This window comes from Ischnura elegans, assembly GCF_921293095.1.
Source record: "Ischnura elegans chromosome 13 unlocalized genomic scaffold, ioIscEleg1.1 SUPER_13_unloc_1, whole genome shotgun sequence".
Lineage (NCBI taxonomy): Eukaryota > Metazoa > Arthropoda > Insecta > Odonata > Coenagrionidae > Ischnura > Ischnura elegans.
This window is the reverse complement of record NW_025791657.1, coordinates 11,614,189-11,633,498: the sequence shown is the minus strand read 5'-3', so window position 1 is coordinate 11,633,498 and position 19,310 is coordinate 11,614,189. Positions and strand designations below refer to the sequence as shown.

General features: G+C 39.4%; 1 protein-coding gene across 1 annotated transcript in view; it reads left to right on the top strand.

Moving 5' to 3' along the window:
- LOC124172025 (zinc finger protein 665-like) overlaps nt 1-18,468 on the top strand; it is a 51,245-nt gene extending 32,777 nt beyond the window's left edge. Inside the window, exons 6-7 of the mRNA XM_046551429.1 lie at nt 9,280-9,352; nt 15,358-18,468. Of these exons, the coding sequence (XP_046407385.1) occupies nt 9,280-9,352; nt 15,358-17,000 (1,716 nt within the window). The 3' untranslated portion in view covers nt 17,001-18,468. The remainder of the gene's footprint in view (nt 1-9,279; nt 9,353-15,357) is intronic.
- The last annotated feature ends 842 nt before the right edge of the window (nt 18,469-19,310 follow it).

Here is a 19,310-nt window from a genome sequence, read left to right as displayed (position 1 = left end):
GTTTTAAACTTTTCATGACCAAAAAAACTTCATGTGTCAAATTTTGTAAATTCATGATTTTTAATATTTTGTTCCTTTTATGAAGCAAAGTAATTGTGTTTTCATATTTCTGGGTGGGGGGCTCCATTTTCCCTCTGCAACCTTTAGCTGGTCCGAAATTTTGCTAACAATAGGCGACGTAATAAGGGCACTTTCATTGCTGCGTTTGTATTCCTGGCCGTTATCGCGTTTGCTATATTTTTAGTTAACGTGCGGCCAGTGATTGTTATGTGATCAATAGTTCTTCCTAAAATGTCGTATCAACAGACCGTGAATTTGACGCAACCTGGAAAAAACCGTGAATTTTATAATGTAGTTGGACCGTGAAACCCTGGTGTAAACTGTGAATTTGATGACTTAGTGATAGTGGAAACCCTGTCTAGACAACCTTTTTCCACACTTCTCAAATTTTGGAAATTCAAATTTTCACTTTTTTTTGGTAAAGATATCATGATAAATTCATCATCCAAAAGATTATATATTAACCCTTTCGAGAGGGCGGAGTTTTTGTCTTAGCATGACTGCTGTACTGAGCCCCAAGAGACTCTTCTTTCTCGTGGTATGGAGCATTTTTGCAGGGCATTCGGGGTCTCGCTGAACCTTTTTCGACCCCTCCATGCTGGGACTTCGCATTATATTGGACTCCGAGAGTAGTTGTGCTCCCTCCTTTCCGGGTTTATGACCATACCTGCGCCATTAGTTCGCGGTCAACTTATGTATTGCTTAAATGTATTTAGCAAATGGATAATTGTTGCTTGCACGTAAATTACAGACTTTGTATTGAATTCCTCATTTTTTTCAGAGCATTGTCAAATTTTAAACGAAGTTCTAAGGCCAATATTAACGCATTTAATGCAGCAACAATTTCAATGTTGATTTTTATACATAACTGGAGATATAAGCTACTATTTATCGTAGAATTTCGTTTAAAAATTGTAAACGCTGCTCAAAAGACAAATAATTCAATTCTAAGTTTATTTTTCTTGAGAAATGAACAAATATTTATTTCGAAACCTGACTGGATAAACCATTATATGACCGTTGTCCCTTACCGCTAAGAGGGGTTATAAAAGAAGAGGGGTCCGGGTACCAGCTCCCAGATTCCGAGGGTAAATCCTAAACCCCGCAGCGTTGGGTCCCGATACAAAGACGACGTACATCGGCGACCGTCCTAAAAGGGGGAGAGCCAAAAAACGTATATATACGGCTTTCATTTTCCTGGCTTGGAAAATCTCACACGTAAATATACGGCCGTCGTCTCCCGGGTCATGAAACGTCCACACGTATATATACGTGTACAGTAGGGAAAAGGTTAAGTAATCCCAACTGAATGTTTTTGATACGTAGATTTCTCAAAGTGGCTGTCTACACTCTAACCTTTACCTTTCCAAAAGTGGCAGTCCAACTGCTCCGCGTGATTGCAAGACTACAGTTTACTACATAGTTAAAGAATATTTTCCTTTGAATTCGGATACATCTAAGTGTGTAAATGTGCTAAGAATAGTACAGTACATCCTCGTATGAAAATCATTGTTAAATTTTCATAAACACAGTAAAATCTCTTTACATTTTAATGGAGGAGATCAAAATTTAGACAATTTGACGCATGGAGTTTCACTATAGGGAGGTTTTAGTGATAGGCACCATTTGTTCATATCCTTCAGAAATGAAAGACAATATGTACTGTCTTTAAACCACTACATTTATGTGTTTTAGCAAACATGCATGTATTAGTGAACATATATACATATTTATTATTCATTAATAACAGAAACCGAACACTATTGTGTGATATTTACCATGATTCAAGAGAAAATGATGTTAACTTCTTTAAATCAACATTCACTTAAAATGATTAGAACAGTTGGATATCTTTTTTCTTCTTTGCTGTTAGGCATACTCTCTCATGGAACGAAATGGCCATAACTAATGGTTAACGTGAAAATTACAGCATATTTAAGGTGAAAAAGAAAAAATAAAAAAATGCGTGAAAAATTTATTGCTGAAAATGTCATTCCATGTACCTAATCGCAACTGCACTAATGGCCTCTAATCTTCTCGGTACAATTTGCTGAGGTAGTTAGGCCATCTTGGGGGTGTCTCCTTGGTATGATAAGTGGAGGTTTTATGAGATAAAGAGGTTCACTACATAGAGGTTTGACTATAAATTTAGATGTAAATCTGATGGAACCGTAGGGGTTGTATGAAGTATGGAGGTTTGCGATGTAAAGAGGTTCACTATTTAGAGGTTTAACTGTAATAATATTTTTGTAGAACAAATTTTACAGTAATTGTATGATCACGCTATGCAGATACCATAGCAATGGAGTTAAGCAAGGAATGCAGCATTATGACCTCTTTTTATCAATAATAGCCATAGGATATTCCTCGTGGGGACTGGGTTGATGTGGTGACTAGAGTGTTGGCTTCGCACCCAGTGGACTCCGGTTACAATCCTGGGAGGGGCAGAGAATTTTCAGATACTACCTGATCCCTGCTTGAATATTATGTGGAGGATATTTCAAGGGCTGCACTCCGTCCGTCAGATGGGACGTAAAGCCGTAGTCCCCTTGGCACCTTTCGTTGAGAGCAGGCTAATGCCGATGCCGGGTTTCTCTCCACCCTTCCTTCCACACCCTTCCCTCATGGCGCCAATGACCTCAGCTGTCGGTCTCCTCCTAATACCATACCCATATATTCCTCATTCACGATGATTCAGTAAGGACTTTGTGTGGCATAGCTGTTATGCTATTCATTTTACTTAATGGTTGCGAGTGAAGAATTATATACCAATCATCATTTAGCTTGGCTAGTGTAACTACTTATGGTCACATTTTTACAGCTGTAAATATTGCCAGCTGAAGCATTCATACAAATGTACCTGGGTGCTATTTTACGTTGTAGTTAGTGATGAAAAATTATGCAAAGTTATTATGTGACATTATTAGTTGTTGTTTTTATGTATTTGGCATGGCTTGTATTTTACTGCGTAAAATCCTGAGAACAATAAATCATACCATGGTAATGATTTTGAATGAAATCAATGGTTTGAGGCAAGATGTTGTTGAACGTAATGATGTTAAATGAAAATGGCTCTTCACAGTTTTATCCAGACTTACCCTTTTGGTTTTAATATTAATTGTTGAGAATTCTCTAATGATTATAAAAAAACAATTTTTTAAAGAATTTCCAGCACTGCATTCTAATCCTCTGTATCGAAAGCCTTTGTTTGGTCCGCAAACAGGATGGATGTGGATTTATTCTTCTTCATTCTCTGGTGCATGATTCTTTTTAATATCTTCAGCACTCGGGTTATTAGGATAATGGTCCTAAAATCTTCGTTTCCCCTCACTCCTCTTTTAGGGGAAAAGGAATGAGAATTTTCTTGTGGAAGTACATTGTAATGTTTACGAGGTACATTTGTAGTGCAGAGCTAATGTCTTTTCCCTTGCATTTTTGATAAGCTTGGTGGGAATATTTTCAGTTCCACATTTATTGGGTTCAGATCATTCCAATGCCCTTTATTGTAGTGTCAGTATCAGATGTTGAGATTGAAGCTTTCATTACATCCTTTTTTCACATTTGTCTTCAATTATTTGCGATGCTAAATTATGTCCTCATCACGGTAGATTCTTGTTATTACGAACAACCTTATTACGAAATCATCGTTATTACGACGCAATTCATTGGTCCGGACGAAACGGCCTATCCTATCCATGGTAAATGATACGTTATTACGAAATTTTTGTTATTACGTAATTACGAACTACAGTTCCGGTTCCGCCGTCTACAAAAAGGATTTTAGTACGATGTTCCTCGAATAAGCTACGGCATTTAGGTGGATATAAACTACGACACGTTAAATACATTGCGCTAAGTTCTTCTCGTGCACCGTGCGCAAGAGCGTCAATTATGGTTCTTTCTTCAGTAGGAGATACTTCAGTATGCACGTAACATCATAGGATTAGTTTTATTCCTGTTGAATCATGGGGATCGACTCATTATCGCTCGTAAATTGGACGTAAAGTAAGTCCTTTTCTTACGAATTAACCCCTCAAGCGCGGCGGGCATTTAATTAAATCCCATCTCAGCGGCCGGATGAGATTTAAATGACTTCTCCTTTTTGGCATACTATCATTCAATAATTTATATCTTTCATAATATACGATCCGTATCGTTGAAAATTTAAGTAAACTTGCGTCATATATTACGCTACTACATAATAATTTTTCGAGCGATTCGAAAGAATATATATTGTTTTATGTATCTCCTTTTATGAACTAATGAATAAATTTTCAATTTCGAAAGATTTTAATTTGGCTTCGAATAAGCTACGAGATGTCTAACATTCTATGCATTAAAAAAATACAATTATATGATGTAATTTAGTTATTTGGGGTTGAAAATGTCATAACAGATTGGATACTTTCGATAGGATTACCCGTTTCGCCTACTTGAAATATACCACTCCGCCCACTTCTCTGACTTTGTTCCATTATTACCGTATCATTTCATTTAGGTAATCACGTGCTAATGTTTCAAACGTCAATATGTGAATATTCAAATGATTTACCTTAGAAAACCTGCTTTGTGTGACATGATTTGAAGAAATCCAAACATATCCCACTGCACATTTTTCACACCAGTACACGTAGTCTCTTCATTTCCCATAATAGGCACAAACTGCACACCTCCTTTGAGACTTTGATTTCTTCCCAGCTGCAGGAATTTTCTTTAGGAAATGTATTTCTGTGAGTCTTGGTACTAAATTGTGCAATGAGTGACGGCCATGTCCAAACAGTTCGTATGACGTCGGATATTTCAAAAATATTACCTCGACTAATGGCACGCGAAATGATAAGTCAAATTTTTATACGTGTTTTTCCTATGATCAACATATGAATTTAGGACTGCACCATTCAATTGTCTCCTAAATAACTTCATACACCACTTGTAATGGCGTTTTCTTTCCATTAGTTACGAATGCAATAACAGGTCCTTGGAATTCACCCCACCAATGAATTTACTATAACCTAACACACTAACAGACTTCCGAGTCTCTTTTTTGCCTTTCAATACTATTCCCATTTCGTAGGATCCCCAATTGTAAAAAAATACCACTCACAGTAAGTACACCCGATGAGAATTTCAACACACTGCCTGAAAGAACACCACACAGCATGAATGACTCTAGTGGACTGAAGCTCGTGGTTTAGAAGCTCCCTCAAGAGACGAGAAAATATCTCGAAGGGGCCCTGGTATATGCTGACTGTTTAGAAGGAATCTTATCTTCGTTGATTACTGTCCAGAAAAAAAAATAAAAAAAAATAAATGCAGAGCGAGGCACATGGCCCCTTCGCCTAGGACGCTAAGGACTAACGAGGCGGGCCAAACACACTTGGGGCTCGAGGTGACGACAAACAAGCAGAAGACGGAGAGAAGGCATTCAGTTCTGAAGATACCGTATCTCAAGCTAAAGTAGCTGACCCTTGTTGACGTCTCTCAAGCAGAATAGGCGGAAGTTTTCATGATAGAACAGTTGAAGGAAGGCGTTGAGTTTTTGGACCTAAGTCGTCAACGCGTTGGTTGAAAACGGAATTTTATCGAAGCATTTTAAAAGCATTTTGAAGGCATAAAGCCGTTATGGATATTTTATTGGAGAGGAAAAACATTTCTTCAAATGATAGAGTAATTAGTTTTAATTTAACATGCAATGTCTGGCGGCGGAAAAATATTATAAACAGTAGGTCAGGAAGCGTACTGGGTACGCATGACGGCGGCATACGAAATTTAAAGGGCGCGTACTGGGTACGCATGACGGCGTTGAGGGGTTAACGGTTCACGAACTTTCAGTGATGCGAAAATTGGAATAATTCAAGCTTGCCCGAAATTTCAAAGTTGTCTCCTTTCCAGTTGGCCTTTGCGACGCGGTGTGGCCTAAGGGAACTCCCACTTTGGGCATAATCTGAACAAAGTATTGCTTAATGAGATGTAAATTCAGGAACTATTCAGCGTTTCGCCCGCTCTTCTTTCCCGCGGACAGCGATTTTTTTCGGCTCCGGCTGCGGCGCCTGCCCAGCTACATCAGTTCGTTACAAGAGTGAGTTCACGCACAATTGTAATTCAGTGTAGCATTCTGCAGGATAAGGGCACTTCTCGATGCCTTGAATAGCTTTATGAATTAAAGATTACTTTGAGAAACATTCATGCGAACTTCGTTATTACGAGACTCCAGTTTTCGGGCCAACGAAATTCGTTATAACGAATGTCTACTGTATTACTCCTCGGTGTACCCCTTCCTTCGATTCGATCTGTCTTCACAGTATTTCTTTCTCCGGTCTCGCACCCACTTGCATTGAATTTCTTGCTCAGCTCCTTGATTTGGTTCCATTCTTCCTAATCACAGCCTCTACTTTTATTCATGTGAGGTTATTCTGCAATCTTCTTTAACCAAATTTCTCTCATTTTTCTAGCTTTGTGTTATATTTTATTCCTTTTATCTTGTAGTAAACCTACTGTCAGGTGCAGTATTTGAATTGCGGAGTACATGTGCTCTGTGCCTGATATGCAGTCATGCGAATGAACATTATTTGATCTTAGCATGGCTCTTTGGTGTAGCCTTTAATTATTAATGTATTCTAACACTTAATGATGTCTTATGTGCTGTCCACACACCCCTTTACGCACTGTCTGAGAGTCACGGCCCGATCCAGCAAGGTGTGATTGAACATGCTCGTTACGTTTTTCAGCAAGTCAATTGACGTGCTCTGCCGATCGGGCCAGGAGCTCTTTCTTCACCTCCGTACGTGACTAATATCCACCTCTGAGTTTTCCAATCGTGGCTATGGCCTTCAGCAAACTTCCTTCTTTCGAACCTTGTGCGCCGTTTGTAAAAAGCAGTAATTGAACGGAAGTTATGGCACGAAAACCTCCCTCTATTTTACTTTCTTATTTTAATGGCCGATTTTGACAAATTTAATGGAAATCAGCCCTGCATTGAACTTGAGAATCACAAGAAGTTATGGTTTGTCATTTAGATTTAGCATATTAAGATTTTTATTAGAAAATTAAAAGATTTTTGTTGATTTCAATGCTCTTGTAGAGTTTTATGTGAAAGTATTTGTTAATTAATTGTAATGGTCGAGTCGAGCCCTCAATTTTTACGTCTTATCTACACAATCGTATTTTTACGGCCGATTATTACGACTTAAATGGAAATTGGGCCCGCATTGAATGTGTCAACTATTTTTACATGCAATGTATTTTTTCATATGAATTCTCCGGGATCAGTTTAAATTATTTTGCTAACCATGTTATTATTTTGCTTTATTATGCTTAATAATCTGCCACTTCTCTGCCAGCATATATGCAAAGAGTGGTGTAAGGCTGCATAGAGCTTTTAAAACAAACGGCTAAGTATGTGCATCAAGGGTCCATGCACTCTAGTGGCGTGGAAAATTGAATATATTCCCATGCTGTGCCTTCCAGATGCATTGTGCCCAGTGGAAGGTTTAGTTGTTATCATCGTCGTTAGTCAACAATTCCAAGATAGGCTAGATGCAGCTATCGATTCCTCTCTTCTATCCACGAGCCTTAACGTAGCGATGTATACAGCAGACTCCCGATTATCCGGCTGCGGTATTGCGTGTTGCGGATTATCCGTGCATGATTTTTTCACTCTTTCCCCATAGTTTCCTAGGTCTTTATTAAAAAACTAAATCTGACGAAAAATCACCAGAATTACTTCATTTTAATTCTAGGATACGCCGGGCTTATTATTTCCACTGGAATCCCCTTCGTAAAACTGAAGCGATCGCGCGCCAGCTGCATTCACGGGAGTACCGCGTTCCTGTTTTCCAAGCCCCGCAGTGCACGATAGCGCTCCATGATCTCGGATGCATGTCGTAGCTGTTCATCCCGGGCAACTTGTACGAGACGCGACAACGTGGCGTGGTGCCTGAAAGTATTTTTTCCGACGTCGCGCAGTGGTTTTGAAGCATTCATGCCAACTAATTTTCTTTATCCATGAACACGCAGCCGCGGATGCGTGGTTTTCGTAACCAGTTCTTATATGGAGCCGTAATAATAGGAGTAAAACCTTATTATCGCCGCTAAACAGATCGCGAACTGGCGAAGAAAGTTCTCAATGAGTCGGGGAAGCACTCCAAATAACAGAATATCTACATAAATGATAATTTAAAGTTTGTTTCACGTACATTATGAACATATTAAAGTGAAAGTTTTGGGTTATCCGTGTTTTCCGGTTATTCGTATCGTCTCTCCCGATCATTACCCCGGATAATCGGGAGTGTGCTGTATCTTCTCTTTTACATCCTTTATTACTCCTTGTCCTATGTAACTCATTCGGGGCCGTCCCTTGCCCTTCTTCCCTTCAACCTGTCCCTCTACGATTGTTTTCAGCAAGCCATCATTTCTCTTAATGTGGCCATTTAAGCTGTCCTATCTTCTGCTTATGTTTTTTTAGGAGGCTTTTTCTCCCACTCTTCTTAGCACTTCCTCATCACTTACACCGTTTATTCATTTTATCTTCATCATTATTCGGTAGCAACACATATCAAGGGCTTCCACTCTTTGACTTCTCTGCTGTTTTCAACGTCCAAGCCTCGCTTCCATAGAGAAACATACTCCATATGTAGAATTTGATGAATTGTTTCCTTAGTTCTATGTTTGTATTCTCAGCTACAAGAAGATTCTTCTTTTTGTTGAAACTCTCTTCGCCTGGTTGATATATTTGGATGTTATGTGTTATTTCCATTTAAATTTTTCCATTAAATTATTCTTAAACAACCGAAACGGCCTCACTCCTCACTCAGCGGCAGCCAGACGTTGCACTGGCTTTTCTCAGGATTCATTTTTAGCCGTCGAGTTTTTGCGCGCTTGAAAATGTTCACTTTTCATTACATTGCGATCAATAGATATTGTCATTTAAGAATCTAAAATCGTGAAATACGAACTCCTGGAGTATTAATCTTTCCATTTAGGCGATTCAAAAAAAATAGGAAACCACTCTATTATTATAATCCATGAATACCACCCAAGCCTCACTTCCATAGAGAAACATACTCCGTATGTAGAATCTGATGAATTGTTTCCTTACTTCTATGCTTGTATTCTCTGCTGTAAGATTTTTCTCTTTGTAGAAAGCCCTTTTTGCCTTCACTATTCTGCTGCATGAAGTTGTTATATACAAAGAATTTATGTGTTGATGCTTACTTTCAGCCTACTTCAACGGGTGATGGAGAACAGATCGATAATTGGGCAATGCCCAATGAGTATAAGATGGAAACGGAGGGTGAGTGCTCTTTAAAGATTCACTTATAACTTTACCTAGATGTCTAGTGTTAACTCATTTAATATGCTGGTTGAAAGGGAAGAAGATTTATCATTACTTAATCTTGCATAGGATGAGCTCACAAACAGGAAGTTGCTCATGATATGATCGTTATGCAAGTTTATAGAAAAAGCTAGTGAAGAGTTTGATCTGGAATGTAGTGCTTTATGGTGTAGAAACGTGGACACCAAGGAAGGAAGACTGGAGGTATTCAAGATGTGGGTGTGGCCTAGAATGTAGTAGGTGAATTGAATGGAGTGAAACGAGAAATGAAGAATTGCTGGACATGGTGGGTGAGGAGAGGCAGCTTCTAGATGTGATACGGAGGAGACAGAAGGTATGGATGGAACAAGTACTTAGCGGGGAGGGGATGTTGAAAATGGTGAATAGGGTAGAATGTTAGGGAAACGAGGGAGGGGAAGGAAAAGAATAGGATTTTTAGTTAGAACGAAAGGAAGTACGCCTTATAGTGAATGGAAGATGCAGGTCTAAAAAGAAAATGAAGACGGGCCAGGTAATATGTTTGCTTGGTAATTATGCTTACAAAAATGTTTTTATACTCTGGTATAATCCAAAAAAGCATTCAGATGTTAATTTATTAAAGAGACTATAATTTCACGTAACTTTTTGCAAACTTTATTGATAGTAACTTACCTAATAACAATTCGTGTTTATCTGTCAAATTTCATAAATTAAATAATAACAATACATTATGATTGTTATGTATGTGGTTAAAAAAAGGATGGTGATAAGTCGGATCTAGAGTTTGGTTCTTTGCAGTTCGGAAACGTGGGCATTTAGGAAGGAGGATGAGAAAAGACTGGAGGCATTCAAGATGTGGGTGTGGCCAGGAATGTATAGGTGAAGTGGATTGAGAGGAGGAGGAATGACGAAGTGTTGGATGTGGTGGGTGAGGAGATCCTTGAGCAATGTCAATATCTGATAGGACGTTGGGCGGAAGAGAATGTTAAGATAGAATGAAGGGAGTAGACCCAATTGTGAACGAAGGGTAGACCATGAGATTACTTAGTAAATACCCAGTGCAAAGCTGACTCTATCAGTAGAATAAATTAATAATAACATTAATTTTAACATGTTTAGAGAATGTTGGGTAAACTAGGGGGAGGAAGGAATAGAATAGGATTTTTACAGAAAAGGAGAGGTGCGTCAAACCAATCCTAGGATGAAACCATCCACCAGTGATGATGAAATGTTTTAGTTGGAGGAAAGCGCTTTATGGTGAGGAAACGTGGACACTTTTGAAGGAAGATGAAAAAAGGCTGGAAGCATGTGAGTGTGGAGAGGAATAGAGAAGGTAAAGTGGACGGAGAGGAGGAGGAACTACGAAGTGCTGAACATGGTGGGTGAGGACAGGCTGCTATTAGATGAGATACGGCGGAGACAAGTTATGGATGGAGCGAGTACTTAGCGAGGAGATGTTGAAAACAGTGTTAGAGGGTAAAATGTTAGGTAAATGGGTAAGGGTGAGAAGCCTCATTGTGAATTGATGAGGGAAGTGCTTCAAGGAAAGGGATGCTACCAGAATTCTTGTTAAGCACTCCATGGAAAAGTACGTTGATAGGGTGGTTTCCTATTATTTTTTATTGCCTAAATCTAAAGATTATTACTCATAGAGTACGTATTTCTTACTTTTAGATTTTTAAATGACGAAACCTATTTTTAGCGATTAAATGAAAAGTGAAAATTTTCAAGCGCGCGAAAAGGCGACGACTAAGTAAGAATGCTTGGAGAACTCCGTTTGACATCGTTCCTGGTTCCCGCTGCCGAAAGTGAGGTGACCTTGGGGTGAGGCTTTGCTAGGATGCTAGCGGGTGAAAGGTTTCCTGCTAGCTGGTAGCCCTTGGCTTAAATAAGGATTATTGATACCTTATCAAACGAAGAAAACTTTCCGACATCAGCCAGTTTTAATAGATGATTATTAATAAATGTTTCCCTGAGCTCTGTACCTCATGCACGAGCGAATCGCAATCAGTGCCTTTCGCTTTCCTTGATGAAGGAAACTACCCTATTGGTAGAATACTTTTATAATAATAATAATCTTGCATACAATTGCTTGAGTTTATCCAATGGAAAAATTTTCTTTTTGGTTACACAATATTTAGCAATTTTGGCTCCCTTAAATTCATATGGGAATCCCAACCTTTTTCAGCCAACGTTTTACCTTATAGATTTCTTTATATAAACAATTATCGATAAATCATGTGCAAGGACTCCGCATGAGATTACAGTGCTTGGATGTCATCTATAGAATCAATAAACATGGAACGTATTAAAATGAGTGGGAAGAAGAGCTTGAGTGTAGTGCAATTTTGATTTTTCCAGAAAATTAAGGTGAAACTTGGAAGTGGTTGCAATAGACTCGTTAATAAAAACAACATTTATTCGAAGTTCTCGTTATTACGAAGAAAATTTTTGGTCCCGACGAAACGGCCTATCCAATCTATAGTGAAAGAACCGTTATTACGAAATTACGAAACTCAGTCCTGGTCCTGGCGGTTACAAAATGAGCTTAATTACGAAGTTCCTCGAAAAAGCAAAGGCATTTAGGTGGGTATGCACTATGCTACGCTATCATCATTGATCTGCGTTTAAGTTCTCTTCTTGTGCCGTGCCCAAGAGCGTCAATTGTGGTTCTTTCTTCAGTAGGGGATACTTCAATATGCACGCATCATCATATAATAAGCTTCTTTCCTGTGGAATTATGGTGATCCACTCATTAACGCTCGTGCATTACAGTCAGTGTATCCTCTTCCTACGCACATTGGATTTGCGAACCTTAAGTGATGGGAACCGTCGAATAATTCAAGCTCGACCGAAATTTCAAATTTCGCGCCTTTAGAGTTTGCCTGTGCGACACGACGTGCTGTATAGGAAAGAACTCACACTCTCGGCACAATCTGAACTATTTATCATTTAATCCGGTGTGAAGTAAAGCGTTTCGCCAATTCTTTCTTCCCGCGGACGGCGGTTTTTTTCGGCTTCGGCTGCGTTGCAAGCAACATCAGCTCGTCGCAATAATTAGTTAACGCACGAATGTGATGCAGTGTTGCGTTCTGCAGAATAACCACTCTCCTCGATGCCTTTTATAGGTTTATAAACTTAGGAGCATGCTCTCGGAACGCATCATCTTCGTATATCGAGGATATATGAAGTATATTGCGCATAATTTAATCGCATATGTAATGACTTGGCTTTGAAGATTTTAACTACAAGAGATTGAAAGGAAAAGAAATTTTGGCGATATTTATTTTTTTCTTTCGATGTTTCCTAAAAGAAACTTTCATACGAATTTCGTTATTACGAACATCCGGTTTTTCGGTCCCGTGAACTTCGTAATAACGAGTCTAGTGTACTTCTGTGTTCACATATTGTGTACTTGGCAGCCATCGTTTCTTAGACTCAACCCTTCAACTGTGGGAACGTTTTTAAATGTTTTTTTTACGGTGACTGTGGGCAAAACGTTTCACCGTGCTTGACTACTTATGACATTTTTCAAAAAAAATTATGGCTACCTTGGTAGAGCCCGAGTGCTGTCCCTCACTGTAAGGATCGCACATATGTTATAACTTGATCGCTCATGTATGATACCCTATAGGCTAGTTTCCTTCATCAAAGAAAACGAAAGGTATTGATTGCGATTTGTTACCCACCATTAGTGTATTCATAATGTACAAATTATTTGGTTTTAGAAATGACATTTCTGACAAATGGCAATGGTCAATTTTAACTGCATTTGAAAAAGGCCAGATTGTCACTCATGCGATACCACTCCACGTGACGTCACAGGGAGTTTCACAGTGAGTGAGTCACAGAGACAAGTTTCTATAGGAGTAGATAGGAGTTTTACATCGTCTGAGATTACCAATGCATGCATGAGGCACAGAGCTCAGGGAAACATGTCTTAATAATCACATATGAAAACTGCCTATGGTCGGAAAGCTTCCTTCGTGAGATAAGGTATTAATAATTCTTATTTAAGCCAAGCGCTGCCTGCTAGCAGGGTACTCTACTACCTACTAGCATCCTGCATCGTATCAGGGCTCAAAGCCTCACCCCAAGGTCACCTCACTTGGCGACAGCGGGAACCAGAACTACATCACACGGGGTTTTCCTAGCATTCATACTTAGCGGTCGTGATTTCGTGAGCTTGAAAAATAGATATCGTCATTAAAAATCTAAAAGCGTGAAATACGTACTCCAGGAGTAATAATCTTTCGATTTAGGCTGTGAAAAAATAATAGGAAACCACCCTATCGAAAAATGAACTTTGAATAACAAAATCGATAGGGCTTAGAAACAGGTAGACTCAATTTTGTTACCTTGTGTCTCGCAGTTTTCTCTTATAGTTATGCAGAATAATAAGAGTATGCATCTATTTTTCTAATAAGCTAAGGTTTCAGGCTGAAAGGTTCCCCCACTTGTCTTCATGTGATAAAACCATATATAGGGCAATCGCCATGAGGGCATATTGAAAAGTTTGAATAACTTGGTAGTTACAATTATGCCAATTAAGTGTATTTTATTATTATGGGCTTGTGGCCTTCTCTGTATTCCATTAGACTTTTAATACTTCTGATTTTCACTAAAAGTCATGCGGAAAAAATTCGTAAGTGCAATAACTTTTTATAGTCTCGCTTTGAGGTTAGTCATCTTGTTTGGATTAAAGTTTACTATGCAATGGTTATGCACTTTTTGACTATCTATCTAGTTGTAAATTTCTGAATAACGCAGGATCATTCATTGCTATCCGATCCAGCATTTTCATTGTGATTGAACTGCTTCTCAATTTTAATTCAGAATGAAATATTAAAACGGGAGGTTAGTTGAAAAATGACCGCTAAAATCTGATTGTGATAACTTTATCTATAAAAAGAGGATTATACAGAATCATAAAAACCAATTTGTTTTAATCAGATTTTTTTTAATTATCTATTAAACTAAAATTTCCAAATGAAGAAGCAGAAGTGAAATGGAAAAAAAGTGGAAAAGTAGAAAAGGGAGCTATACTAAAAAGAGGGGGAATATAATGTTAGAAATAAAATTTATTATTTTTAGAAGTCAAAATCTTCATTGTGTGTAAGCCTATGAACAATTCTACGCTGAAAAATTAGTTTTTATAATTAATTTCAACTTGTTATTATCATATTTTTATGATTATTAGCTACTGAAACTGTGCTAGTGTGCATGTCACGCAACGCATTTCACCTCATCAAGTGTGGTTGTCAGGATAGTATGATTTCAACAGAAAGGGATCTTCTAACAACAGTAATGGTAGCAACAAGAAAGTACTATTAAAAATTTTTATTTTGTACATAATTTGTATGAAATCAGGTAGGAAATTATTGATTACTATGTAAATGTGTTGGTAAAAATGAATATGTTTAATCTATAATTTTGATTGTAGCACCCCTATTTGACATTAAGATGCCGTATTGAATGTTGATGTATATTTTCATTAGTAGAGGATTGTTGCGTTAAAAATATTCAGAAAGATCTGGTCTTAAGAAATTGGTTTCTTACAAAATTTTATCCATATAAATAAAATATTTTTTGAAAAAATTATTGCACAATAAAAATATTTCCTTTTTAAATACAACTTTCATCTTTTAAACTAAATTTTAATAAAAAATAATTTTGTTTAAAATGAATTACATGTAGTTCATAGTATTTTGTGGTTTCATTATGTCTGTGACGTTCATTAATTAGCTAATGATTCAAGCCCATATGGGTTGTTGTCCACCTCGCTGTATGTGGTAATTATGTCTATGGGGGAGTGACCTTTTACCTTTGATATAAGTATTTGCGTAATAACCCTAATTTAGGGCAGAAATGAGAAGTTTGAATTATTTGGATGGTAATATACCTTTAACACTTTTTAATTTATATCAATGAATTATAGATTTCATGACTGAATTTGACACTTGTAATGTGAAATTCTTTTATAGGGATTCCACCTCCTGAAGGCGTTTTACAATCTTCTTCTCCATTGGTGGAAATAAATTTTAGGAGCGATCCAAGTGATAGTTGTATTGGTTCCTCAGCCTTGGTGACATCCACTGAATCCATGGCTGGAGCTTCCCATGTTGGGGAAGGTACGAATGTGATGTATGAGGAGTTGGAAAATTGTGGTAGTCTTCATGCTGATAAGATAGTGTGTTTTACAGTTCATGGTGATGGACATTGTGCAAAATACATTCCAGCATCTGATATCAGTGGAGATGGAACCGAAAAGACTAACGTTGAAGGTGAACAACGCAGTAGTTCTTGTGAGCCCAGTACCTCCAAGGCTTTAAAAGGGCGTAGGAGGAAAATACAAGGGTTGGGCAATGAAGGAAATGCGCCACTCGAGGAAACTTCTGTGGGCATAGGGGTTGAGGGAAATGTGAGACAAGTGGGCCGAAGTTTCGTTGTTGATGGGAAACCACACATGCCAAGTGTGTCCTCAAATTCCTCCTCCACTGAAAAACAATGTGACGACTTGGGTGCAGGTGGAGGAGAGAAACCTTACTCGTGCAGCCTTTGTTCCAAGTGTTTTTCTACAAAGGGCCAGCTTGGCATACACTTGCGTAGACACAGAGGAGAAAAACCTTACTCGTGCGATGTTTGCTGCAAAGTTTTCGCCGTGGCCAATGACCTGACCAAACACAAGAGAACTCACACCGGAGAGAAACCATACACGTGCATTGAATGCGCAAGGTCATTCACCACCAAGACGTACCTCGTCATACACATGCGCAGGCACGCAGGGAAGAAACCGTACTCTTGCAGCGCCTGTCCCAAGTGTTTCTGCGACAGAGGCGCCCTGGCCAGGCATATGCGGACTCACTCGGGTGAAAGACCTTACTCCTGCGCGCTTTGCGGCAAATCTTTCACCGAGAACAACAGCCTCACCAAACACATGCGGACGCACGCGAGAGAGAAGCCCTACGAGTGCAGTGAATGCGCAAAGACTTTCTCCACCAAGAGCTACCTCAGCATGCACATAATGAGGCACGCAGGGAGGAAGCCGTATTCGTGCAGTGTTTGCTGCAAGTCTTTTTGCGACAAAAGCACCCTCACCAGGCACGTGCGCAATCACACGGGCGAAAGACCTTATTCTTGCGGGTATTGTTGCAGATCATTCCCCGGGAGTCGGGACCTGCGCAAACATATGCGTGTGCATGGAGGAGAGAAGCCCCATGAATGCAGTGAATGCGCAAAGTCTTTCTCCACCAAGAGCCAGCTCGAGTCGCACATTCGCGTGCACACCGGGGAAAAGCCATATTCGTGCCACGTCTGCCGCAAGTGTTTCGCTCACAAGCCTAGCCTTGATGTTCACATGCGCGCACATAGTGGAGAGAGACCTTATTCGTGCAGCGTTTGCTGCAGATCTTTTGCTGCGAGCAATGACCTGAGCAAGCATATGCAAATGCACGCGGGCGTGAAACCTTATTCGTGCAATGATTGTGGAAAGTCTTTCTCTAGAAAGAACGACTTAAACAGACACTCTCTCACGCACATCGAGGATAGACCTTTTTCCTGTCACATTTGCTGCATGTCTTTTGTCCATTCAAGTTCCCTCAGCAGACATGTGCGAAAACACACGTGAGGGAGGGAGATTATTCCTGCACCATTTGCAGAAATTCCCCCGCACTGATGAGTAGCCGTGACAGACACGTGCTAACCCATTCATTGCAATCTGGTGGGATTCTAAAGAAATATTGTGGATTTGTATGATCTGAGGTTTCTGCAGAGTTTCTTCGTAAGAGTCTCAGCTTCTGGGCATTCCTCCACGTTTAGTTGTCCATAGGTGATGGCAGCTCCTCCAGCCATCCTGCTGGTGCCTTCAAGTTAGAAGAAACTGTCGTCACCCATTGACAACTCTTATGCGGAAGAACACCTGGAAGCCGAGACTCTTATATTATGGGTTTGTGTTCACATCTGTTTTTAATGTTGGAATTAATGCAATAGCATGAGATTGGGCAAACCAGCCGGAAATTTAGAGAAAGACTGAAAGAACTGATTGCTTGTTTTAGACATAATAAGGCCAACCCTAACTTTGCCCGAAGTCTACTGAACAAGGGTCACACCAGTGACTTATCTTTGGAAATTTTATTTTGTGCAAATAAAGGCCCCTGCTAAATGCGCTTGAACAAGTGAAAATTTTAAAATCTGTGACATTCAATTGCAAAAATTTTTATGACCTTGTATATACTTCCCGCTCTCCACTCCTCAACCTCTCCCTCATCCATTAACCCCATACCTTTGCACATTATGCCTATCCTTCAACCTTCACCTCCACTTATGTTCTTGACCATGGAAAATTTTGTACTGTGTTGATGACCTACTGTATTCTTCCCGCCCTCCCCTCCCCTACCTCTCCTTCCTTCGCCCACCTTTCACTGCAAGATGTGAGGGTTAAGGGGAGCCCTTCTAGGATACAACACACCGGGGCTGGGAACCAAGTCAGAGACTTGTACGTCCGATCACCTGGGGAGGGGGAGGAACAAGGAAAGAGGCGCCGCCGCGATATGAGCCCATTGACGCCTCTGGCGTAGGGAAAGGGTTGGAAGGGATTGAATGGAGTAAAACACCTTACAGCTATAGAAACAAAGGGCCCACTTACAAGCAAAACCCGGCATCAGCCATGAATGTGCCAACAATTCTCAAGGATTTTCAAATTTAAGAGAAAAACCCAAGCGATCAAATCGTTGGATTACCTTTCACTGCAGTCAGCTTGGGTGCATCGGCCCCAACTACCTCACCATCCTCCCTCATTCCCAACTTTATATTGCCTTTTACAAATTGGGGAAGACCCAGCCCCTCCCTTTCCACCCTCCCACTTCAAACCCTCTTCCCATACCTCTGCAGTTCTCCCTTCCTCTAGTATGCACGCCTGGTAATTATGATGATGGACTAATGTAATCCTCACCAGAAGATGACGTTAAGTGTTGATACCATGGAAGTGTGTGAATAAAAATTCTGGGGTAAAACGAAGTTCAAAATTTTCACCCATTACCCAATTGCAGTTAAATATAGCATGATTCTATATCCAAATAAATCACTTTTGCCATTTTTCCAAGGGTATAATTTATTCATTACACTTCTTTACTCAAATTATGTTGTAACTCATGCTTGCTGGTGGATAGAATATTGTGAGAAATAAGTATGACGTAGGGATTTATTCATTGAAGTGGTTAAATGGTAAGTAGCCGACATATGTACATCTACATAATACCCTGCGAGCCACCTCTAGGGTGTTTGGCAGGGGGTGATCAATCTCCAGCATGCAGCATGAAATTTGATTCCCGCATGCACACCACATGATGCAAAAAACGTCATGCTACTAATAAATTATTCTACCACATGTTGTTAGAAATAATAATTAAAATCAGAAGCATGCATTAAGTTGTATATAAGTTAGAAGCTCACGCTATAAGCCATCTAATCCATTTGTTTAACCACAAGTACTTTTTTGCTTTAACCTTTTCCCTACGAAAGACATAAATATAGGTGTGGACGTTTCTATACCCGGGAGACGAAAGCCGTATATTTCAGTCACAGATTTTCCTGACCAAGAGAATGAAAGCCGTATATATACGTTTTCTACTTCTTCCCTTTTTGTGACGGTCTTGGTGTACGACCTCTTTGTTTAGGGACCCAACACTGTGGGGTTTAGGCTTTACCCTCAGAATCCGAGAGCAGGTACCCTGACCCCTCGTCTTTTATACCCCCTCTTAGCGGTAAGGGACCGCGGTCATGCAATTGTTTCTCCAGTCAGTTTTCAAAATAAATATTTGTTCTTTTCTCAAGAAATATAAACTAAGAATTGAATTCTTTGTCTTTTGAGCTGCGTTTGCAATTTTTAACCGAAATTCTACGATAAATATTAACGTATATCTCGAGTTCTAAATAAACA